This window comes from Chelonia mydas, chromosome 5 (genome assembly GCF_015237465.2).
Source record: "Chelonia mydas isolate rCheMyd1 chromosome 5, rCheMyd1.pri.v2, whole genome shotgun sequence".
Classification (NCBI taxonomy): domain Eukaryota; kingdom Metazoa; phylum Chordata; order Testudines; family Cheloniidae; genus Chelonia; species Chelonia mydas.
This window is the reverse complement of record NC_051245.2, coordinates 83848526-83872920: the sequence shown is the minus strand read 5'-3', so window position 1 is coordinate 83872920 and position 24395 is coordinate 83848526. Positions and strand designations below refer to the sequence as shown.

At 40.9% G+C, this 24395-nt stretch overlaps 1 protein-coding gene across 6 annotated transcripts in view; it reads right to left on the bottom strand.

The window, feature by feature from the left end:
• Nucleotides 1–24395, bottom strand: part of MFSD14B (major facilitator superfamily domain containing 14B) — a 52686-nt gene that overhangs the window by 9750 nt on the left and 18541 nt on the right. For all 6 annotated transcript variants that reach the window (XM_037901695.2, XM_043546656.1, XM_043546657.1 and 3 more), the window contains exons 3-8: nt 17735–17797; nt 13772–13899; nt 12564–12678; nt 5301–5519; nt 3934–4047; nt 570–641 (exon numbers count right to left, since the gene is read on the bottom strand). In XM_037901695.2, coding sequence (XP_037757623.1) covers nt 570–641; nt 3934–4047; nt 5301–5519; nt 12564–12678; nt 13772–13899; nt 17735–17797 — 711 coding nt within the window. The remainder of the gene's footprint in view (nt 1–569; nt 642–3933; nt 4048–5300; nt 5520–12563; nt 12679–13771; nt 13900–17734; nt 17798–24395) is intronic.

Here is a 24395-nt window from a genome sequence, read left to right as displayed (position 1 = left end):
GTTGTTAAACTGTGAGAAAGCAGTCAAGAAATAAATTTTGTATTGTGTTTTGAAAGCAGTTAGGTTAGTTGCCATTAATCTCTTGCTGAAATGAGGGCCAAAATCTTGGTCCAGCTGTTGAAAGAATCACATTTTAGTGAGCTTGCACATCTCACACTTCTGAAACTCAGTTCCACTGCTCCTGAGGAACACAGTTGTTACTGGAAGTCATGGAGAGGGGCAGTCTCTCAGAAGGAATCTGAATGAACAAGATGTTCCTTTACTGAACAAAATCTACTCTGAGACTCTAAAGGATGGAAAGGATCTTATCTATACATAATTGCAACACGTCAAAAAATGACACATCAGTAGCATTCATCTGATTGGTTATACTCATACAACTTTGGGGAAAAATGTTCAAGAAACGTACTGTACTAGGTTGGAGTCATTTAATGTTTTGTAAAAGAGGTTCATTATCAGATCTCAGACAGATGTGATTATATATGCACACTGAAATCCCTTAATTATTCTTCTTTGTATATCCAAAGAGTCAACAGAATTTCTAAAAAAGCTATTAGGATAACACTTACCTGAGCTATTATAGATAGAATTCCTACCACAGCTATGAATGCTGCTATCGTAGCAGGACCAAAACCTATAATCTGAAGGAAAATAATATAGTATATATTATAAAAATAATATAGTAAAACAAACGCTAGTTACAGATAATTAGTTAAAGCAGTTCCATGTAAGAACTAATTCCAGATATTTGTAAAGATACAACAGTTAAACATCTTCCTTAATTTTAGCACAGTGTATGCCATATAATCAACACAAAACCATAAAGGACAGTAAAATGTTATGATTTGGTTTTGTGTGAATTTATTCTCATAAGGGGTATTGATAGCTCTGGAAACGAAGCTCTAGCCCAGAGGTGGGCAAACTCCGGCCCGTGGGACTATCCTGCCCAGCCCCTGAGCTCCCAGTCCCTCCCCCGCAGCGTCAGTGCACCACACCACCAGCGCTCTGGCCCGCCAGTCCTGTCTGGCAGTGCAGCAGCATGGCTGGCTCCAGCATGGTAAGGGGGACGTGGGGAGGGAGAGCTGGGAGGTCCCGGGGGGGGGGGGGGCAGTCAGGCGACAGGGGGCGGTTGGATGGGACGGAGGTTCTGGGGCAGGGGGTGGGGGTGTGGATAGTGGTCAGGGGAGGCAGGGGACGGGGGGGGGTTGAATGGGGGTGGGGTCCCGGGGGGGCAGTCAGGGGACAAGGAGCAGGGTGGGTTGGATGCGTCAGGAGTTTAGAGGGGGCGGGAAGTGGGAGGGAGCGGATGGGGGAGGGAGCCAGGTTGTTTGGGGAGGCACAGCCTTCACTACCCAGCCCTCCATACATTTTTGCAACCCCAATGTGGCCCTCAGGCCAAAAAGTTTGCCCACCCCTGCTCTAGCCACATGTCGCAACTTGAGCTCCTCACAACTAGAAATCACGTCTATGTGCTGAGACACACAATCGAGTTATTCATCTTTCTAATGAGACTGCCAATTAGTGCCATTTGTGATGACTGTTTTTACAGCATGAGCACTCTTGTTTACTAGCAAATCAACTGAGACCACTAACTCATCTCACATAGGTCAAAGTAATTTCACATTTAGAATTTGGTCACCACAATCCTGGGCAGAATTTTAAACCTGTGGCAAAACCCTATTATCAACTCAACTCCATCCGTCCTACCTCCTAAAATCCTTACCACCTCTGACTCTTATTCCCTGTCCTCAGTCTGCTTCCCCTCTGCCTCCAAGTACTGCTGCTTCCTCTTATCTTAAAGAAATCCTCACTTGACCCCACTTCTATCATCTCCATTTCAGTCCCTCTATATCCAAGCTCCTGAGCAGACTATTTCCAGTTCCTTACCAATTTCTCCTCCAGCTCTGTCTTCAATCAAATCTGGCTTTATCCTTCCCACCATGGCAATTCCCCCACTGAAAGGCAATAATGACTTCTCCAAGTTTCAAGAGTCACTTAGTTCATTTAAGATAATGAGTGAAGCACATCTTGAGACTATCTTTTCCATGATTTCTGTGACTTGGATTCTCTTCCTAATTTGCTGACTGCTCCTCTGTTACCCTGAATGGATCCTCTTGCTGCTTCCTCCGCCTCCGTCCCCTAGTGCATTTTCTGTTGCCTCCACACCTTGCCCCATCATTAAGGCTAAGTTTTTGTCACGGATATTTTTACTAAAAGTCAGGGACAGGTCATGGGAAATAATGAAAAATTCCCAGAAGCTGTGAGCTGTCCCTGACTTTTTACTAAAAATAACCAAGACAAAATGGGTAGGCTGGGAACCTGGGGGAGCTCCACGGTCCCCCCGCTGCGGCTGGGAGCTGCCGAGTCCCCCTGCCACCCGTGGTGCACGGGAGCAGTGGGAATCCCCCCTGCCATCCGGGTCAGCCATGAGTAGCGGGGATTCCCCCAAGCCGCTGGCGCTCACAGCAGCAGGGATTCCCCGCTGCTGCCAGGTCCACCTACAGAGGTGGGGGTCCCCCTTTCTGCCAGTAGGGGCAGGGAGCAGCAGGAATTCCCTCTGCTGCAGGGTCCCCCCACCACAAGCAGCGATGAGGAACGGTGAGGGTCCCCCTTGCCACCCGCAGTGGCCGGGAGCTGCTGGGGTACCCTGCAACTCCCTGCCTCCACAGGCGCCAGGGGACCCTGCAACTCCCAGCCGGCGTTGGCTGAAGTCACAGAGGTCTTTGGAAGTCATGGATTCCATGACCTCCTTGACTAAATCGCAGCCTTACCCATCATCTGCCCACCATTCTCACTTTATTACTCCCTTTGTCATCTCCATTTAATACCACTTCCTCCACCTTTCTTCCTATGTATTACGCTCTCTCTCTCACACCTCTCTGACTTAAAATTTCATTTTACCTCACTTTCCATCACTGACCACCACTTCAATGCTATTTACTCCTCCACTCAGCATAGAAGTATCAGTAATTTCTCTACCCTGTTGTCTATCAAATGCAAGAACATTTAACAAACTGCTTATAAATGCACACAAGTACATTCACTTTACAGAAATGGTGCTTCGCATTCATATTAAATGGACATGATTAGGAAAACCCATGGAATTGATGTTGCATGTTTAAGATTGCAGATTTATGGAAGAAAGCACACTCGAAAGAAACAGACTGATGATTCTTAAGCATATAATTGAGTTGTGAACTCTTATCTGTAATGCACTATAAAAAGTCATTGTGCTACGAAAAGGTTATTAATCACCATTTCCCTGCCTCACCTAGTCCAACTAATTATGTTCTCATATTTTCAGTGCTTTTAGCTTTAAAAGAAAACCTCTGTTCTTGCTGCTTCTCTACTGAAAAGTAAACTTATACTGAAAGGCAGGCTAGAATATTCAGCCATCCTCTAGCAGCTATGCAAAATATTAGGAACATAAATGCACTTTAAGAAGAGGATCTTTTATTACTCAGAGGGGAGGGAAAAAGCAATGAAGGAGGAGCAATTCTAGCACAAATTTAGCTTGTTTTCATTAAAACCAGTGCTATTCTAGAAGCAATACATATAATGCTATTAAATATACTGGATTGTAAGCACTGGTTCAATATTTAATTAAAACTAGACTTCAATAAGACCTTTCCAGAATCACTTCAGAATTAAGTCATGCACTTGAGAAGGGGAAAAAAAAGTCTTTAGATCATTAAAACCTACAAAAAGTTTTAGCAATAGTTTTACAATAATACGTTCCCTCAAGGAAACCTTGTAATTGTTGTATACGAAGTACAATGGTTTCATACTTTATGTACATATGGTACTTTAAAGGCATAGTTCCCCAAATGGAATATAAATTTAGAAATAGTACTCTGGCAATCCTGATTGAAGCGTAGCTTGACAGACTCTGAAAACATTACATGCATTCTTCAGTGACCAACAGCTACTCACCTGTCGCAAATAGAGAAAAAAGCTAGAATACTGGCCAGCCTCTGGCAAGTAGGACAGAAATACTGTGATACAGATCAGGAGGACTGTAGAATCTTTCCCAACTTTCTTCAAGGACTATTACAAAGAGAAGAGAAGAAAACAAAACAAAACATGAGCAAACTGAACTACTCTGAAAGCTCCTTGTAAAAAGGGATAAAAACAGTAGTTCCATTAAATTTTCCATTACTTCATTCACTTGAAATTAATTCTATGGAACAGGGAAAGGGTCACTATTACAGTAAAAGTTATTTAAAAGCAAGTTTCCTTACTTGTCTAACATCTCACGAAAGAATTTTAACTTGATTCTTATTGTTTGCTTACTTTACACTTTATTCACCATGGACAACAGGAGCAGGCTAGTTAGAGTCACTTTGTCCTCCTGCACTAGTATAATATTGCAATGGCTGGGGAAGGGACTGGCAAGGAAATAGTTAATGTAAATTAAAAAGATTTTCCTTAAATTAAAATATTAAGATATTTCCATTATTAGCTTTTCATATAGCCTAATATAAATAGTCTTATCCATCCATGTTGTCCATTAAATTTCGATGCCGAGTCAGACTGTCAAACCTTAAAGCCAGTTAAACATACATACACACACATTATGACTCGCTGTATGAATTACTCGAACCCTATTAAAGGAACTACTGCTGGTGAGCTGCACAAATCCTACTTTTACTATTCTGTAGGTTCAGCTTGCCATATCACAAAAGTATTTTTATTTCTTATATATTTCTTATACTTGCTCATTTCTGATAATACTGTATCATATTTTGAAAAACTATTAATAAATTGTGAAAATCAAGTCCCCTTGCTGCAGTTTTTCCAAGCATATCACTCATCTCCCAACATTTATAACGCAGTTTCTTTAGAGCAACTCCCAGCAGGGTGATTTCATTAAGAACAATTCACTTTTTAAAACATCCGTGAATGCATTCGCCTACAGAAGTCAGCATCCTTATGAAAGCAAAGAGCATACAATTTGTGTAAAAAGCTTACCTCAATTTATTTTTTAAAGTGAGTACATAGCAACAAAAGAATTCAAACACTTTCCTTTCCATAACAATGTGTTAAATGAGTCGAGGGGGTGGAGTGTTTCCCTAAGATTTTCTACCTCCAGACCTCTACCATACTACAAGTATATGTAACAGCTTCCAAATGCATAAATATCCAACATGGTTATTTTCATTATAGTTAGAACTCTTTTGCAATTGTAAGATTAATGTGTATTAGTTAAATGACTAATTTACCAATAAAATTAAAGTAATTATTAAGTATTTTTAAACATCAGTAATAATTTAAAGTATTTATAAAAATGTATATCTTACTGCAAAGGGATCTGCTTGTTCCCAGGATATAGGGGCTCCCCAGGAAGCAGGTCTCATTTTTTCAGGCAGAGATTCTGGTACAGCTAATAGAATGAAACAGATATCTAGGACAGCCACCACTGTGGCCACTAGTACTACAAGGTTATCTCCTTTGCTCGCAGACAGGTATGCTCCAATGGCAGGACTAGTTACCAAACTTGCTGCAAAGGTGGCAGAAACCTAAGCATAAAAACAATTTTATAAGTTAAATTGGTTTCACTACTACAGCATACAATTAAGATTAATATAGCTATTTTAAATGGTTTTGAAAATACAGGTACTCCATTTAAAAAAAAGGATTACAGCTGGCCCAGAAAATGGATAGAAAAAAAAAAAGAAAATCTCCATTTTCTACAACCAAAACCTGGTAAGTTTTCAGTTGAAAAACTTTGATTTTCATCCAAAAATTCAGTTTTCCAATGGAAAAACAAAAACAAAAAAAGTTTCAAGGAAGGTAGACAGTTTCCAGAAAAGTTCGAATTTAACTGAAAACCCAATTTCCCAATGGAAAAAAATTCAGCCAGCCCTAGTCAATATGCACAACTTCAACTGCTTTAAACTTTTTGAAATCAAGCACCCACATTTTGGGATAATTGTGATACCAGAATATGTTATGCAACAACGCCTTGTCTACACTCAAGTATACTACTTGTATACACTTGTCTTTGTGCAGCAGGACTACAAGTGCATCACTGAGCACTACTACAAACAGGGCTCAGGTACTTTCATCGTTTTATGAAAATCTGTTCATGGCTGATAGCGCTGGTGCATCTGAACCACGAAGTGCTAAAATATGGGTACAAATTTCTCTAGTGCAGGCACATCCTAACTTATAAACGCAGTAGCGTATATATCTGATTCAAATCCTCAATTAACCAAGTTCATGATTTTAGGCTTACACTATGATTACAATAAAAGTTGTATTTTTCTTATGCCAATTAAGGGATTTCTTCTGATTAAAAGTTACAAGTTATGGTATTTAACACCATGCTGCTTACTCTGCGGCAAGCTGAATTCACAGCAAAACCCCTTTATTTCAGTGGCAAACTGGTAGTTCTTTGGCAGGTACAAGAATGCTCTGACGTTTTCCTTCAATAAAATATGAAAATGAATACAACTAATACCTTGTGTTGGGTTAATACAAATTCTAGAGCATACTGAAAATGAGGCACTGTATAACTGAATTTAACATAACTGTAATAGCTGGTGGAGAGGGAAGATGAAGAGCTGGAAGTTTTGAGAGCTGGGCACTCAGGAAGACAACGCATAGTCGTTATATTTAGAATTGTTATAGTTATAATCATAAGGCTAGAAACTTAATTTTACATATTCTAAGGCCACAGAACCATAAAAAACAGAACTTACCACACTTATGTACAGTAGTAAGATTGATTAGGAAAAGGCATGATCCTTACTGGAACAATTGATCACATCTTAGATTCTATTCCTTTCTAGAAATTTGTATTGAGGAATTCTAAGAAGGTTTTATTTTATTTTATTTTTTTGAAGGCCTAAGAAAGCTAAAAGTCAGGGATCATTTCCCTATGTCACATACATTTGCACAATTTAATAGTAGTAGTCCTTTTCAACTATGATTAATAAAATGAGCCAGGAAAGAACCATCAACTTTCTAATCTATTATTTTCTGTCTTTCACTACACCTGTGCTGACTTTACAGCTAAGTCTCCTCTTCCCATCACTGCCAGATGGACACTTGACTATTTTTATTCCTGGGGACTTCCCATCTGGTCTTTCTAGCTGATCTTTTAACAGCTGAAAAGTAAGAGAATATGGTACAACATGCCATGAACTAGAGTCCTGAACTAATATTAACCCTGAAACAGACCCTTTTAGTGTAGGGATGAAGGGAGAAATGATTACATTTGAAGGCCCATTACTACACACCTCTGATCTTCAGCTATGCAAGTATCTACCTACATTGGTGTAGCTTTGAAGGAAATCAGACAAATTTTCTCTACTCAGATTCAACTGGTACAAAGTATCTGCTTCCAAGTACTAAAATAGTTCAAATTCTAGTTGACTAGAGAAGGCTATCACAAATGAAGTACTAGGAGGCTCCTTGTTATTTGAGAAAGATGATGACAACACTTGTGGCCAACAGCTACAAGACCTAAACCCATCTTTAAGAGCACATATAATTCAGAGACGTAAATAATTGAAAATAGGTGTCTACTTGCCAAATATATCAAGCTCCAACTGTTTGCATTAAATTCACGAAACTAACAATTTATCTATACAGTTGAATTTCCTGCTCAAGTCAGTCACTGACTCAATGTCCAAACTAATGAATAACAGAACTTATTTTGCTATGACTCCTACTTTCTTCAAACTTTGTGCCAAAGTACTGAGAAGATACCTTGTGACATTTTTAAGGAAGTTACTATTTTTCAGAAGCAGAAGTATACTATTATTATTCAAGAGTTTCCTAATGCCAATGTATTAATGAAGCAACAGGAAATAGGTGCTTAGCACCTGTACATCTCTGCTCCGATGAGTTACTGTTGCCAAAGAGTTAAGCAGCAGCAGCTGATAGAAAAGGAGTACTTGTGGCACTTTAGAGACTAACCAATTTATTTGAGCATGAGCTGTAGCTCACGAAAGCTCATGCTCAAATAAATTGGTTAGTCTCTAAGGTGCCACAAGTACTCCTTTTCTTTTTGCAAATACAGACTAACACGGCTGTTACTCTGAAACCTGTCATCATGCAGCAGCTGATGTTCACTTTCAATTTTAAAAGAGTTATACATTGTTAGCCAGACAAGAGAGGGATTGTTTGATGATGTGCCCTCAGAAGAGGTTCCCTATTAAAAGAAAGAGAATAGGAAAATGATTCGTTTGAAAAGATTAAGGAAACATCCATTATTTTGGGGGATAAAATGTCAGTCTCCCAGTCAAACCATTCCATTTGGTCACAGACAGACATGTTACAAGGTGCTGCACCACATCAATGTGGATTTTTTTAACTGATCATCATAGAATCATAGAATATCAGGGTTGGAAGAGACCTCAGGAGGTCATCTAGTCCAACCCCCTGCTCAAAGCAGGACCAATCCCCATATAAATCAAAGCCAGGGCTTTGTCAAGCCTCACGTTAAAAATATCTAAGAAAGGAGATTCCACCACCTCCATAGGTAACGCATTCCAGTGTTTCACCACCCTCCTAGTGAAAAAGTTTTTCCTAATATCCAACCTAAACCTCCCCCACTGCAACTTGAGATCTTTACTCCTTGTTCTGTCATCAGCTACCATTGAGAACAGTCTAGATCCATCCTCTTTGGAAGCCCCTTTCAGGCAGTTGAAAGCAGCTATCAAATCCCCCCCTCATTCTTCTCTTCCGCAGACTAAACAATCCCAGTTCCCTCAGTCTCTCCTCATAAGTCATGTGTTCCAGTCCCCTAATCATTTTGTTGCCCTCCGCTGGATGCTTTCCAATTTTTCCACATCCTTCTTGTAGTGTGGGGCCCAAAACTGGACACAGTATTCCAGATGAGGCCTCACCAATGTGTAATAGAGGGGAATGATCACGTCCCTCGATCTGCTGGCAATGCCCTTACATATACATCCCAAAATGCCATTGGCCTTCTTGGCAACAAGGGCACACTGTTGACTCATATCCAGCTTCTCGTCCACTGTAACCCTTAGGTCCTTTTCTGCAGAACTGCTGGCGAGCCATTCGGTCCCTAGTCTGTAGAGGTGAATGGGATTCTTCCGTCCTAAGTGCAGGACTCTGCACTTGTCCTTGTTGAACCTCATCAGATTTCTTTTGGCCCAATCCTCTAATTTGTCTAGGGCCCTCTGTATCCTATCCCTACCCTCTCCTCCCAGTTTAGTGTCATCTGCAAACTTGCTGAGGGTGCAATCCACACCATCCTCCAGATCATTTATGAAGATATTGAACAAAACCGGTCCCAGGACTGACCCTCGGGGCACTCCACTTGATACCGGCTGCCAACTAGACATGGAGCCATTGATCACTACCCGTTGAGCCCGACAATCTAGCCAACTTTCTATCCACCCTATAGTCCATTCATCCAGCCCATACTACTTTAACTTGCTGGCAAGAATACTGGGGGAGACCGTGTCAAAAGCTTTGCTAAAGTCAAGGAACAACACGTCCACTGATTTCCCCTCATCCACAGAGCCAGTTATCTCATCATAGAAGCCAACTAGATTAATCAGGCATGACTTGCCCTTGGTGAATCCATGCTGACTGTTCCTGATCACTTTCCTCTCCTCTAAGTGCTTCAGAATTGATTCCTTGAGGACCTGCTCCATGATTTTTCCAGGGACTGAGGTGAGGCTGACTGGCCTGTAGTTCCCAGGATCCTCCTCCTTCCCTTTTTTAAAGATGGGCACTACATTAGCCTTTTTCCAGTTGTCCGGGACTTCCCCCGATCGCCATGAGTTTTCAAAGATCATGGCCAATGGCTCTGCAATCACATCCGCCAACTCCTTTAGCACTCTCGGATGCAGCGCATCCGGCCCCATGGACTTGTGCTCATCCAGCTTTTCTAAATAGTGCCGAACCACTTCTTTCTCCACAGAGGGCTGGTCACCTCCTCCCCATGCTGTGCTGCCCAGTGCAGTAGTCTGGGAGCTGACCTTGTTTGTGAAGACAGGCAAAAAAAGCATTGAGTACATTAGCTTTTTCCACATCCTCTGTCACTAGGTTGCCTCCCTCATTCAGTAAGGGGCCCACCCTTTCCTTGACTTTCTTCTTGTTGCTAACATACCTGAAGAAACCCTTTTTGTTACTCGTAACATCTCTTGCTAGCTGCAACTCCAAGTGTGATTTGGCCTTCCTGATTTCACTCCTGTTTTTATACTCTTCCCTAGTCATTTGTTCAATCTTCTACTTCTTGTAGGCTTCATACTAGCATTGTCTGGGAGAAAGGCCAGTGTTGCCTCCAAAAACAGACTCAATAGCTCAAAGCAGCTAATTGATAGGGAAAACAATTATGCTGTCTATGGAAGTGGCATTTCTGTATCTATTTATACTCTTGAATTCCATGCCAGCTCAATTAGTCAAAAAAGACTCTGAACTTACCCTGCACCACCTCCATTCCAAAACTTATTTTTTTTAAATACATGCACAGTTTATCCTGAACAAATGTGGAGGAGGACAGGGGAATTTTCTTCATCATTAAGGTTATGCTAATAGCTAAAATGACTAGAACATTTCTGGTAAATCTGTGGCTTTGCCAGACAGCAATCAAACATAAGCGAAAATTTACCACAACCAGCAGACAAAAATGGTAAAACTCTAGAGGAGCCACCTATCCGCCAACAAAACCTCAAACAAGTAGCTTTTACAGCATTTTAAGAAAGTAATCAAACTCAGGCTATTTAAGACCAAGGCAGGAGCAAGTTCCAGAATCAGAGGACCCTCAGAAAGATCACCTGGTCAGCATTCTCTCTCTCGCTCTTTTTTAAAAAAAAAAACAAAAACAAAGGAGATTTGACTTGAGTCCATGCATTGACTGCAGCTGTAGCAGTGTCATGTCATTAAGCTCTTGATCTATACTCTTGTCCAACTCCAAAATAAACAGGTCTCATTTCACAAGGGGGACTGAATCAAAGCACCTTTCCTTCCTTCCTTCCCAAAAAGGCAAAACTCACCCATTGGCTCAAGTGGCACATGATGTTATCCTGAGCAAAATACTTATTGGGAATCTCAATGAAAGACACTGGCAGCACCACAAAGAAATGGAGGGGAGGAAATTGGTCATGTTCCTGCCCAAGCCACTAGGAATGGGCCCACTGAAAGCTGGATCAGGCTGAAGATGCTTGGCATAGGCACTTGCCTAAATGCATAAGAGGAAACCTACACTTGGATGCTAAAGCTCCCTTTACACCAGGGAAGAGGATAAACATGGTTAAGTCCAGGTTAAAAATAGAAAAGACAATTATGTCACTGCACGATGCAAACAGTAAGAATTAAGTTTACAGAAACAAAAAAAATCAACTTATTTTACAGAATTCATACAGATACCCCATGGTTATGTTAACTTGCAAAGTTCACTGCAGACATGTGGCTTAGATAATTTTTACACAGCAAGTGCATGCATTAAATTCTTTTTGTACAGTTCCCAGAAAAAGCTTCATTAAGGCAAAGTTAAGTTTGAGCAGTCACGTCAGTAATTAAAGGGTAAAAATCCTTCTAAGAATGTTGTACTTAGTAAAAACAATTGCCAAAAAATTCAGAGTCACTGTTAACCTTTCAAGCGTTAGCTTTGTGTAAGACTTAAAACTTTCCATTCAGGTGTTCTGGTTTCATGAGCTGTACCTAGGTGGTCTGTATGTCTAAATACACTTAAAGTCACAGGGGACCAATAACGCCCTCAGTATTTCACAGAGCTGGGTCCAAAGCCATTTGTTGCAAGTTAGTGCAGTTTAAGGTTAAGAGTAGAGAGAGCTGCTCTAACCTGGTCTAGGACAGATTACTACAAAGCTCTGTTGGTTCTCATCTTCTCTTTTGCCCCTCTCCTGGGTTGCCAGTTCCAACATGACCATGTGAGGAGCCACCCTTTGCTAGGCAATCCCTAGGTTCAGGCAAAGCCAAGAAAGCTCTGATCCTGCTCTTCCATGAGGTATCTCCGCTGGCAGATAAAACAAGCAATGGAAATCAGAGCTACCAACCCATCCCGCCCCCAGAGTGTAGCAGGCAGCTAGCAGATGAGTTGCTGAACATCAGAGAAGGGACAAAAATTGTTTAGAGATGCTCCTAGGAGAAGCAGTGCTTCCTATCGACTATTTACCTACAAGTCATATACATACATAACCCCTTTACTGTAGTATCTGAGCGCCTCACAACCTTTAATAGATTCATCCTCACAACACCCCTGTGAGACGAGTATTATCCTCTTTCTACAAAAGGGGCAAAGAGGCTAATTGACTTGCCCAAAGCCACTAAGGAAGTCGCAAGGACTTGAACAGAGATCTTCCAAGTCTACGCTAGTCTAACCACTGTACCACTCTTCTACCTGTAGTAAAAAGGCCGATTCAAATATTTCAATTTTAACGTCAGAAGATATGGATCAAGAAACACATTTTAACATATAAACAAGTTTTCTTCTTGATACAATCTCCCTCAAGGGCCAGAATTTAGAGCCTCAAGGGCCACAGGTTAGAAAACTGTGCCCTAAACAGCTCTACTGATAATGCTTTAGTGTACAAGAATTTACATTTTTATATACATCTTACCAGTCCATAGGCAGTACTTCTCTCATGTTCTTGTGTTATGTCAGCTACATAGGCAAATATTACAGAGAAGGTAACTGAAAAGATTCCAGATACTGAAATCATAGCAAAGTACCACCTAAAAAGTCAGAAGGAGAATTAGAAAATATCCCCAATTTATCTTCTACTACAAAAACACACTGTTTATGCCATGAAAATATTTGTTAATATTTAGTCTAGAACTTCATATATAATTTAAAATACAGGTATACATAATGTTAACCAGCCTGTAGATTAACAATATATATAGTAAAATCTGTATCAATGAAGCTGTCAAACATCAAAGTATATTGATCTAATGAAAACAGCAGCATTTTCTTTTTCTAGAGAATTATGAAAAGAAATTCCCAATTTCTCACTGACCGCTAATGAACGATAATGATTCCCATAAAATTATAAAACTGTCAAGGAAAAGAGCAATATAGGCTATGATGAATTTCAGTTGTCAAGTAGAACTGTGAAAACTTAATCCACAGTTGCTCTAAAGTGGAAAAGTTTTTCTGCAAAAAATGTTACTCTGGAGTCACCTTTCAGTGCATTAGTGGTAGTTAATCCCCATGTACTAAAAAATCAAAATCAAGAGCATGATTACAGGCTTTAAGTCAGCAGGTGTAGAAAGTTCCCTTAATAGCTTTGCTTCCCCAAAATACAGCAAATAAAGGTAAAGGGAAATAAGTAAAGGGAAAGGGAAAACAAGGCAATACAGTTAAAATTTCAGAGCTCTACAATCAAACGCCAAAGATTTTATACTTCACACTGTTAGTCACCCATTTAGAATTGCTACCATGAGACATTCATTTGGCTTGTAAAGTATATTTAGTGTATTGGTCACTAGTGCATCCCTGTAAAGGTTTCAGAAAGAAAAAGTGTAGTAGAGCTTAGTGTTGAAAATTGTGAAGTGCAGTCATTTAATGCATTCTAAGCATTTTTAGCAATTACTGCTAGACTTTTGTTTGTGTGAACATAGTCACTAAATCAGTTTACAGGAAACATTGCTTCTTTAACACCCCTACACACAAAATCAATGTTTAGAACATGAACAAGGAAGCGTCAGGGTGATTTAATCACATCTTGAGAAGTAAATCATTTTCTTCTTGCCTAATTATCCTTACTTTTCAAACACCAATCTGCTGTGGCAAACTCAATTGCCGGCCCCCTGCTGTACTACTTACCATGGACTTATCCTCATTAATGGAATTGGGACACAAGTGAAGAAAACTGTAACAAGAAGAAAAGACTTTCTTCCCCACACATCAGATAGAGCACCTATTAATGGAGCACTCATAAAGGATAAAAAACCCTGTAAGAGAGAAGAAAAGGTGATTTGTAAATGCATTTTGAGGCATAAAGTTTTTTTTTAAACTACAATTTAAATTGAACTGATTTAATTTGTGATTTGATTCATAGCTGTTGTAGGATAAGGAAACTTCAGAGCTAATGATCAAGTGTTTTAGGTTTTATTTAATTTATAAGACGGGGATAAAAACCTTCAACTAAAAACCTACATAAAAATAAAGCTACAGGACACTTATAAAACTATATTCTTCCACTAACTTTCTACCCAATTCAATTATTCAATTCTTTGTGCCACTATAACAAGGTTGGCCTAGGTTTCCTTTTCTGTGGCATGGAACTGGTTAGGCAATGGAACAACCCTTCCCCTGGTTTTGTACCAACGTTTATTATTTGCTATGTGCTTAAACCCCTCAGCTATTTCAGATTAACTGATATTCTAGCTAGGATTCCTTCATTTTATCCACAATTGGATAAATCATCAAATTCTTGACAAAGGCTTCAAATGTACAGTCACAGGACTAGCAGCTTTGCATCAATAAACTCTTGCTGTGCTATACAAAAAACCTACAGTACTTAAAATGGTTCATTTTCTTCTTCTAATGTTATTTAATTTGGGGGAAAGATTCTGGAGTAGAGAGAAAGCACAGGAACTAAGAACAACAGTTTTCGTTTAAAAACGAGGACACCTTAGAGACTAACTAATTTATTTGGGCATAAGTTTTCGTGGGCTAAAACCCACTTCATCAGATGTATGGAGTAGAACATAGAGTAGGAAAGTATAAAAATACACAGTATATGAAAAGATGGGAGTTGCCTTACCAAGTGGGGGGTCAGTGCTAACAAGCCAATTCAATTAAGGTGGAAGAGGGCTATTCTCAACAGTTGACAAGAAGGGGTGGAAATCACTTTTGTAGTGCTAATGAGGCCAGTGTAAATAAGGTGGCCCATTTCAAACAGTTGACAAGAAGGTGAGAGTATCAGCAGGGGGAAATTAGTTTTCGTAGTCTTTATTCAAGCCTAATTTGATTGTGTCCAGTTTGCAAATTAATTTATACCTCCCTACTGTATATGTTCCACTCCATGCATCTGATGAAGTGGGTTTTAGCCCATGAAAGCTTATGCCCAAATAAATTTGTTAGTCTCTAAGGTGCCACAAGGACTCCTCGTTGTTTTTGCTGATACAGATTAACACGGCTACCACTCTGAAACCTGTCAGTTTTCGTTTAGTTCTTATTCAAAAGAGTTTCATTTCACTATAAAAACCACACAGGATGAATTTCTTCTTTTGGTTTCTTTGAGATGTCACAGGACAGAGGTGGTGGGTTTACTTTTTGAATCATGGCCAATTTGTATTTTGCTTCTTGATGTTTTCTGTAGTAGTGTGTGTTATTTACAGAATTATGTTTGTATTGTTTTTCTGGGTCTTTTTTAAACAAAGGGTAGAATGTCAGTGCTTTTAGGTCCAAGCGTGATTCAATTAATTATATCTTAATGGCAGAAAGCCTAATGCACTCGGATAATGCTTTAATAAGTCTACAATTCACAGATATTAAGGTCAGAAGGGACCATTACGATCATCTAGTCCGACCTCCTGCACAATGCAGGCCACAGAATCTTACCCACCCACTCCTGCGAAAAACCTCTCACCTATGTCTGAGCTATTGAAGTCCTCAAATTGTCCTCAAATTAAAGACTTCAAGGAGCAGAGAATCCTCCAGCAAATGACCCATGGTACAGAAGAGGGCAAAAAACCTCCAGGGCCTCTTCCAATCTGCCCTGGAGGAAAATTCCTTCCCGACCCCAAATATGGCGATCAGCTAAACCCTGAGCATATGGGCAAGATTCACCAGTCAGATACTACAGAAAATTCTTTCCTGGGTAACTCAGATCCCACCCCAACTAACATCCCATCACGGGCCATTAGGCCTATTTACCATGAATATTTAAAGATCAATTAATTGCCAAAATCATGTTATCCCATCATACCATCTCCTCCATAAACTTATCGAGTCTAATCTTGAAGCCAGATAGGTCTTTTGCCCCCACTGCTTCCCTTGGAAGGCTATTCCAAAACTTCATTCTTCTGATGGTTAGAAACCTTTGTCTAATTTCAAGTCTAAACTTCCCAATGACCAGTTTATATCCATTTGTTCTTGTGTCCACATCGGTATTGAGCTTAAATAATTCCTCTCCCTCTCTGGTATTTATCCCTCTGATATATTTATAGAGAGCAATCATATCTCCCCTCAACCTTCTTTTAGTTAGGCTAAACAAGCCAAGCTCCTTGAGTCTCCTTTCATAAAACAAGTTTTCCATTCCTCGGATCACCCTAGTAGCCCTTCTCTGTACCTGTTCCAGTTTGAATTCATCCTTCTTAAACATGGGAGACCAGAACTGCACACAGTATTCCAGGTGAGGTCTCACCAGTGCCTTGTATAACGGTACTAAAACCTCCTTATCTCTACTGGAAATACCTCGCCTGATGCATCACAAGACCGAATTCCATCAATTCAAAAACATGGGATGTGAGAAGTCAGTGTTTACAAACAGAAAACTAAAAATTTCAGCCTTCGAAAAGAACAAGCAAAAAATTGTATGCTCAAATCTAGAGACAGAAAGTCCTATTGCCACCTTCTACATCAAGAATTAGATTCATCCATGAACAACAGATTCATCAATGGCTATTAGTAGGGCCCTACCAAATTCATGGCCATGAAAAACACGTCATGGACTGTGAAATCTGGTCTTGTGTACTTTTACACTATACTACACAGATTTCATGGGTGGGCGGGGGACGGGACGAAAGCGCAGAAGTAAGGGTGACAATACCACCACCCCCTTACAATAACCTTGCGACACCCCCCACACACAGCCCCTTTTTGGTTCAGGACTCCTACAGTTACAACACTGATATTTCAGATTTAAATATCTGAAATCAAGAAAATTTAAAATTTTAAAAATCCTATGACTGTGAAATTGATCAAAATGGACCATGAATTTGGTAGGGCCCTGGCTATTACCCAAGATGGCCAGGGACTCAACCCCATGCTTTGGGTATCCCTAAGCCTCTGACTACCAGAAGCTGGGAGTATACAAGAAGGGACAGATCACTCAATTGCCCTGTTCTGTTCATTCCCTCGGAATCATCTGGCATTGGCCACTGTCAGAAAACCAGTTTCAGAGTAACAGCCGTGTTAGTCTGTATTCGCAAAAAGAAAGGGAGTACTTGTGGCACCTTAGAGATTAACCAATTTATTTGAGCATAAGCTTTCGTGAGCCACCTTAGTCTCTAAGGTGCCACAAGTACTCCCTTTCTTTTTGTCAGAAAACAGGATATTGGGCTAGATGGACCATTGGTCTGACCCAGTATGGCCATTCTTATGTACATTTCTTTAAAAAAAAAATATGAGATGCTGGTTTACCTGAGAAAGAGGGAGAATTGGGGGGAGAAATGGGAATATCAGTCACGTACTAGCACTGTTTACTAATTCAGGATTTGAAAAATAAGAGCATAGATACGAAGACTGTAAATATTAAGAAAATGGATCTTGTCACAGTTGTTCAACATGACCTCTGTTTGCAAAATAAAGGTATTTAAGTTTCCAGAAAATGCTTCAAATGTTAATCGAAAACAAACGCCAACGCCTTCGAACTGATGCATAAGCTTGTAAAAAATACTTATGGATGAGGAAAAAAACTGGTTTAGACATCTATTTCAATTCCAAGCATTCTAGACGTTATGATTAAAAATGAAGTGAAAAAGGTGACTGAAACATGGACATCTTTGTAACTCATGAGCACAAAAAGATTATGTTCAACTGTCTATTTAAGAGTCTTACCTTAACACCCTGAATAAGACCATTCATTAGAAATGTATGCTGAGGAAATGTTTCATGTAAGACCTAAAGAGAAAGAACATGTTAAAATTTAGGTTGTGTGAATTAAGAAACAAAAGAAGGGAAAAGAGGATTGATTACATTTTTGTCATTTTTTTCTCACGGATAAGGAGGGTACAAATACAAACACAACTTCACCAAGCTTTGTTAAAAGTTTATCTATCAGACTCACAGCAGAACTCTTAGGGTTTGTGTACAGGAGTAAATTATACTGATTTAAGATAAGATGAATTTAAGCTAATATATTTATACTAATATAATCCTTGAGCAGACACCTATTCCAGGATAAAAGTGTTTTTCTTCTATTTAGCTCATGGGAAGAGATTTAAACTACACGAGAGGAAAAAAGCCACTCTTATCCTGGAATCATTGTGTCCAGTAGGGGTTCATACTAGTATACCAGTATAGTTACACCAAAATACTGTAGTACAATTATACCCAAATAACTGGTTCAAGCACTGCTATATTAGGTAAACACCATTTTCAGTCTAATTTGATTATAATTATTATTAGCAGGATGACAAACTATTTGAAAGGATGTTGAAAAGTTAGTAACTTAGTGAAAAAAAAAAAAAAAGATCTACAATTTGTACAGCCAACTATACAGCGATGAGTAAAGAGCCTGTTGGGTCTTTAACAGTTATGCAGATAGAAGCTGTTGCTTGGGGGGGGGGAGGGGGGGAGCATCTAAGGTTACTAGTACAATTATGCATAAATCAATCATTCTTTACATACCAAGTGGATTTTTTTTTTTTTACAGGCCCTGATTAAAGCACATTGAACAATCACATGCATGCTCTTGAACTAGTCCAGTAAACTCTAATTAGATGTAAACAGACTTGCTAGAATATTACCCATGAGGCATTTTATCAATTTCTATAACTTAGCTTTGTCTATTAGAAGGGGACAAGTGCATAAAAAAGTTTTATGGATTAGTGTTAGGAAGAGAACTGGATGTTACTTGTTTAAACCAGCATAATTTTCAAAGCTCTTCACAAAATCTCAAATAAAATGCATCCATATATTTCTATACCAGGGTTGGCAACATCCATAAAAGTTATTTATATGTATATTGAACACATACCAAAAAAAACAGCATTATGCCACATTAATAGCTTTCTTTCTAGAGATAATTCTGCTGATAGGATTATGTTTTTCATGTGTCATCCTCTTTTATTACCAGTGGCTATTTAAATCAACTTTTCATCAGCTTCTGCTTTTAATTAATCTTTTAAATCACAAACAGAAAATTAGGACTCCAGGTGGAGAAGAGGGACAGCAGAGCAGCTTTTAAAAAGATCCTAACTTCTTGCATGTCTCTCGTCATAAAAATAAAGGAAGAAGCCCAGCAAAAGTAGAAATCAATTATCTTTAAACAGAGTATCTCAGGTTTTTTTCCTATGAAGCAATCACCACTCCGATGGAAGTCCCAGACTTCGGTATCAACTACTTTTTTCTTTCTTATATTTAGTTGGTTTTGGTAGAAAACCGTAGAAAGTAAATTAGATGTTTAAAAAACATTCTGATTTTACTAAATCTATGTGATTCTTTCTAACATAACTCATGGACGATGGCTGAGGTCTGAGGGGACTGGAGGTACAAAGTAGCTATCTTTAGAAAAAAAAGAAAAAAAGAGGACCCAGAGAATTATAACTAGTCAGCCTAACTCCGATATCTGGAAAGATACTGGAAGAAATTATTAAACAATCAATTCATAGGTATCTAGAGGAGAATAAGATTATAAAGAATAGCTAGCATAGATCTGTCAGGAACAAATCATGCCAAACCAATCTCTTTCACTGACAGAATTATTGGCCTAGTGGGGAGGTTGTAGACATGATTTATCTTCATTCTAGTAAGGCTTCTGACAGTCCCACATGACATTCTAGAAAACAAACTAGGGAAATGCGATCTAGATGAAATTACTAAAAGGTGGGTGCACAACTAGTTGGAAGACCACACTCAACAAGCAGTTATGGTTTGCTGCAACATAGGGAGGGCATACCTAATGGCATCCCGTAGGGGTCTGTCCTGGGTCTGGAATATTCAATATTTTCATAAATGACTTGAATAATGGAGTGGAGAGTATTCTTATAAAATCTGCAGATGACCCCAAATTGGGAGGGGTTGCAAGCACTTTGGAGTACAGAATTAGAATTCAAACTGACCTTGAAAAATTGGAGAATTGGTCTGACTTTAACAAGATGAAATTTGATATAGTGCTTGCATTTGTCTGTAACTCGGAAAGAAACATCAAATGCATAGCTACAAAATGGGGGATCACCAGTTAGTTGTACTGCAAAAAGGGAACTGGGGGTTATAGTGGATCACAATAGGAGTCAACAATGCGCAATTGGGAAAAAGGATAACATTCTGGGATGTATTAATAGGAGTGTTGCAAAACATGGGAGGTAACTGTCCCATTCTACTCAGCCTCAATCAGGCCTCAGCTGGAGTCCAGTTCTGGGCACCACACTTTAGGAAAGATGTGGACAAACTGGAGAGAGTCCAGTGGAGAGCAACAAACATAAGAAAAGACTTAGAAAACCTGAACCATGAGAAGAGGATTAAAAAACTGGACATGTTTAGCCTTGAGAAAAGAAAACTGAGGGGGGCCATGATAACAGTCTTTAAATATGTTAAGGGCTGTTATAAAGGGGACTGTGATCAATTATTATCCATGTGCACTGAAGGAAGGACAAGAAGTAATGGGCTTTATCTACAGCAAGGGAATTTTAGGTTAGCTATTAGGAAAAAAACTAACTACAAAGGGAGTTAAACTCTGGAATAGGGTTCCAAGGGAGGTTGTGGAATCCCCATCATTGGAGGTTTTTAAAAACTGACAGGACAAACAGGTGTTAGGGATGGTCTAGGTTTACTTGGTCCCACCTCAGCACGGGGGCTGGACTTGATGTCCCTTCCAGACGTAGGTAGCTTTTTGTTGTTAATACCGTTAAAAGTGAATTTAGTGCTGGTGAACAGCATTGAGCCTAACAGGACTGGAAACCTAAGCCCTCTATCTAAAGAGCCTATGTAGCAAAAGGTATCAAATAAAAAGCTTAACTTCATTGTCATGACAATATACACCACCATTCTGGAGGGGACACTCCTAGGGAATAAAGTAATTTTGGTTTTCATGCCTCTTTGACTCTTGAATCTGTTGAAAGATGACCAAGATGTTATATGGACACTTTTAAATGAGAAACAAGACTGAGGGCTTGGTACACTTGCGAGTTACAGTGCAATAAAGGAGCCCTGGGCACGCTACCTCACTACCCGTCCACACTGGCAAGGTATGTAGAGCGCTCTGTCTCCGCGGCTACAGCACTGCTGGTACTCCACCTCGCTGAGTGGAATAATGTTTGTGGCACCACCGCTGGATGCCCTGGTCTGTTATTGCGCTGTGATCAGCCTTCAGAAGTGTCCCACAATGCTTGTTTTAGCCACTCTGGTCATCACTTTGAACTCTACTGCCCTGCCCTCAGGTGACCAACTGTCACACCCACCCTTTAAACTCTCTGGGAATTTTGAAAATCCCCTTCCTGTTTGCTCAGCCAGGCATGGAGTGCTCTCAGCAAATCTTCCCAGGTGACCAGGCCTCCATGCACCAAGCGATCCCCAGTATGGAGCAATGGCGAGGTGCTGGACCTCATCAGTATTTGGGGCGAGGAAGCTGTCCAGTCCCAACTGCGCTCCAGCTGCAGGAATTACGTTACCTTCGAGCAGATATCAAGGGACATGATGGAAAGGGGCCATGACCAGGATGCACTGCAGTACAGGCTTAAAGTGAAGGAGCTGCGGAATGCCTACCGCAAAGCCCGAGAGGCAAACCGCCGCTCCGGTGCTGCCCCCTTGACCTGCCGTTTTTACAAAGAGCTGGACGCGATACTTGGGGGCCACTCCACCTCCATGCTGAGTACCACCATGGACATTTCAGAGCCCAGTTCAACAAGGCAGGAGGAGGAGCAGCAGCAAAGCGGGAGCAAGGGTGCTCCGGCAGAGGATGACACCCCGGAATCCCTAGATGCATGCAGCCAGGAGCTGTTCTCAAGCCAGGAGGAAGGCAGCCAGTCGTGGCGGCCAGCGCTTGGGGAAGGACAAACACCAGAGGAGGTTCCCAGTAAGCGGCTTTTATTTTGGGAAGGAAGTTATTTCGTGCAGGCTCTTGGGGTGAGGAGGGTTAGGGCTGCATGCATGCCTAGATGCGGAATAGGGCGTTGACATGCTCTCTCATATCGCAGTAATCGGCTTCAGTGATCTCTTCAAAGGTCTCAGCCAGAACTTGGGCAATGTGCTTGCGCAGGTTTTTCAGTAGAGCCACTGTTGTCCTTGTCCCAGTAAGGCTAACTTGTCCGCGCCACTGTGCATGAGGGGCAGGAGGACCAGTGCTGCACACAGGCAAGCTGCATATGGGCCAGGGCAGAAGCCACATTGCAGCAGAAGACCCTCCCTTGCTTCCCAGGTCACCCTCAGCAGCGAGATATCTTCCAGGACGAACCTCCTGTGGAAAATGTGGGAACAGTGTTCAGTCTAATGTGGGGAGGGCTTTAAACTAGGTTCACCGGGGGAAGGAGACCAAAGCCCTAAGGTAAGTGGGGACGTGGGATATCGGGAGGAATCACGAGCAGGAGAGCATGAAAGGGGAGGGCTCCTGCCTCATACTAAGAAAGAAGGACAAAAAGCAAGTTATCTCAAGTGCCTATACACAAATGCAAGAAGCCTGGGAAAGAAGCAGGGAGAACTGGAAGTCCTGGCACAGTCAAGGAATTATGATGTGACTGGAAAAACAGAGACTTGGTGGGATAACTCACATGACTGGAGTACTGTCATGGATGATTATAAACTATTCAGGAAGGACAGGCAGGGCAGAAAAGGTGGGGGAGTTGCATTGTATGTAAGAGCAGTATGACTGCTCAGAGCTCCGGTATGAAACTGCAAAAAAACCTGAGTGTCTCTGGATTAAGTTTAGAAGCGTGAGCAACAAGGGTGATGTCGTGGTAAGGCTCTGCTATAGACCACCAGATCAGGGGGATAAGGTGGACGAGGCTTTCTTCTGGCAACTAACGGAAGTTACTAGATCGCAGGCTCTGGTTCTTATGGGAGACTTCAATCACCCTGATATCTGCTGGGAGAGCAATACAGCAGTGCACAGACAATCCATGAAGTTTTTGGAAAGTGTAGGGGACAATTTCCTGGCGCAAGTGCTGGAGGAACCAACTAGGGGCAGAGCTCTGCTTGACCAGCTGCTCACAAACAAGGAAGAATTAGTAGGGGAAGCAAAAGTGGATGGGAACCTGGGAGACAGTGACCATGAGATGGTCGAGTTCAGGATTCTGATGCAGGGAAGAAAGGAGAGCAGCAGAATACAGACACTGGACTTCAGAAAAGCAGACTTTAACAAGCTCAGGAAACTGATGGGCAGGATCCCCTGGGAGAATAACATGACGGGGAAAGGAGTCCAAGACAGCTGGCTGTATTTTAAAGAATCCTTATTGAGATTACAGGGACAAACCATCCCGATGTGTAGAAAGAATAATAAATATGGCAGGCGACCAGCTTGGCTTAACAGTGAAATCCTTGCTGATCTTAAAGACAAAAGAGAAGCTTACAAGAAGTGGAAGATTGGACAAATGACTAGAGAAGAGTATAAAAATATTGCTCGGGCATGCAGGAGTGAAATCAGGAAGGCCAAATCACACTTGGAGTTGCAGCTAGCAAGAGATGTTACGAGTAACAAGAAAGGTTTCTTCAGGTATGTTAGCAACAAGAAGAAAGTCAAGGAAAGGGTGGGCCTCTTACTGAATGAGAGAGGCAACCTAGTGACAGAGGATGTGGAAAAAGCTAATGTACTCAATGCTTTTTTTGCCTCTGTCTTCACAAACAAGGTCAGCTCCCAGATGGCTGCACTGGGCAGCACAGCATGAGGAGGAGGTGACCAGCCCTCTGTGAAGAAAGAAGTGGTTCGGCACTATTTAGAAAAGCTGGATGAGCACAAGTCCATGGGGCCGGATGCGCTGCATCCGAGAGTGCTAAAGGAGTTGGCAGATGTGATTGCAGAGCCATTGGTCATTATCTTTGAAAACTCATGGCCATTGTTATACCAATAAAATAAAAACCAGCAGGATCTTATTAAAGAGGAAAAGGCAAAATACCACATTTATTGTGAATACAGAAAGAATCACAGTAAGCAGTTAGTTATAGCTATAACATTCCATTCAATCTCATATTTATTCACACATTCATTCATTCACACACACACACACAGGTTCTGCAAGGTTGTTATCATAGTTACCAGCCTTAGAGTTGCTCATGCCAAGCCACTGGCCAGGTGGCCTGGACATGAGGAGGGAGCAGGGCCTTGTCAGATGCTCATCTGATGCTCCTGGAAGTTGGTTTGCAGAATCAGACCCCAAAGTTCTCACTTTCCAGAGTCCATTTTTATAGGAATTTCTTCCTATGCCAGTCTATCGGAATTGCTTCATCATGCTGTTGCTGAATCTATCAGCAGATAGCACATACCTGACAGCTCCGTGCTGCCAGACGTTATCTTGTTCTTTGGTTCTCCCATTCTTGAGGCTGTTGGGTAGATTCCAGTCTGCCCTCC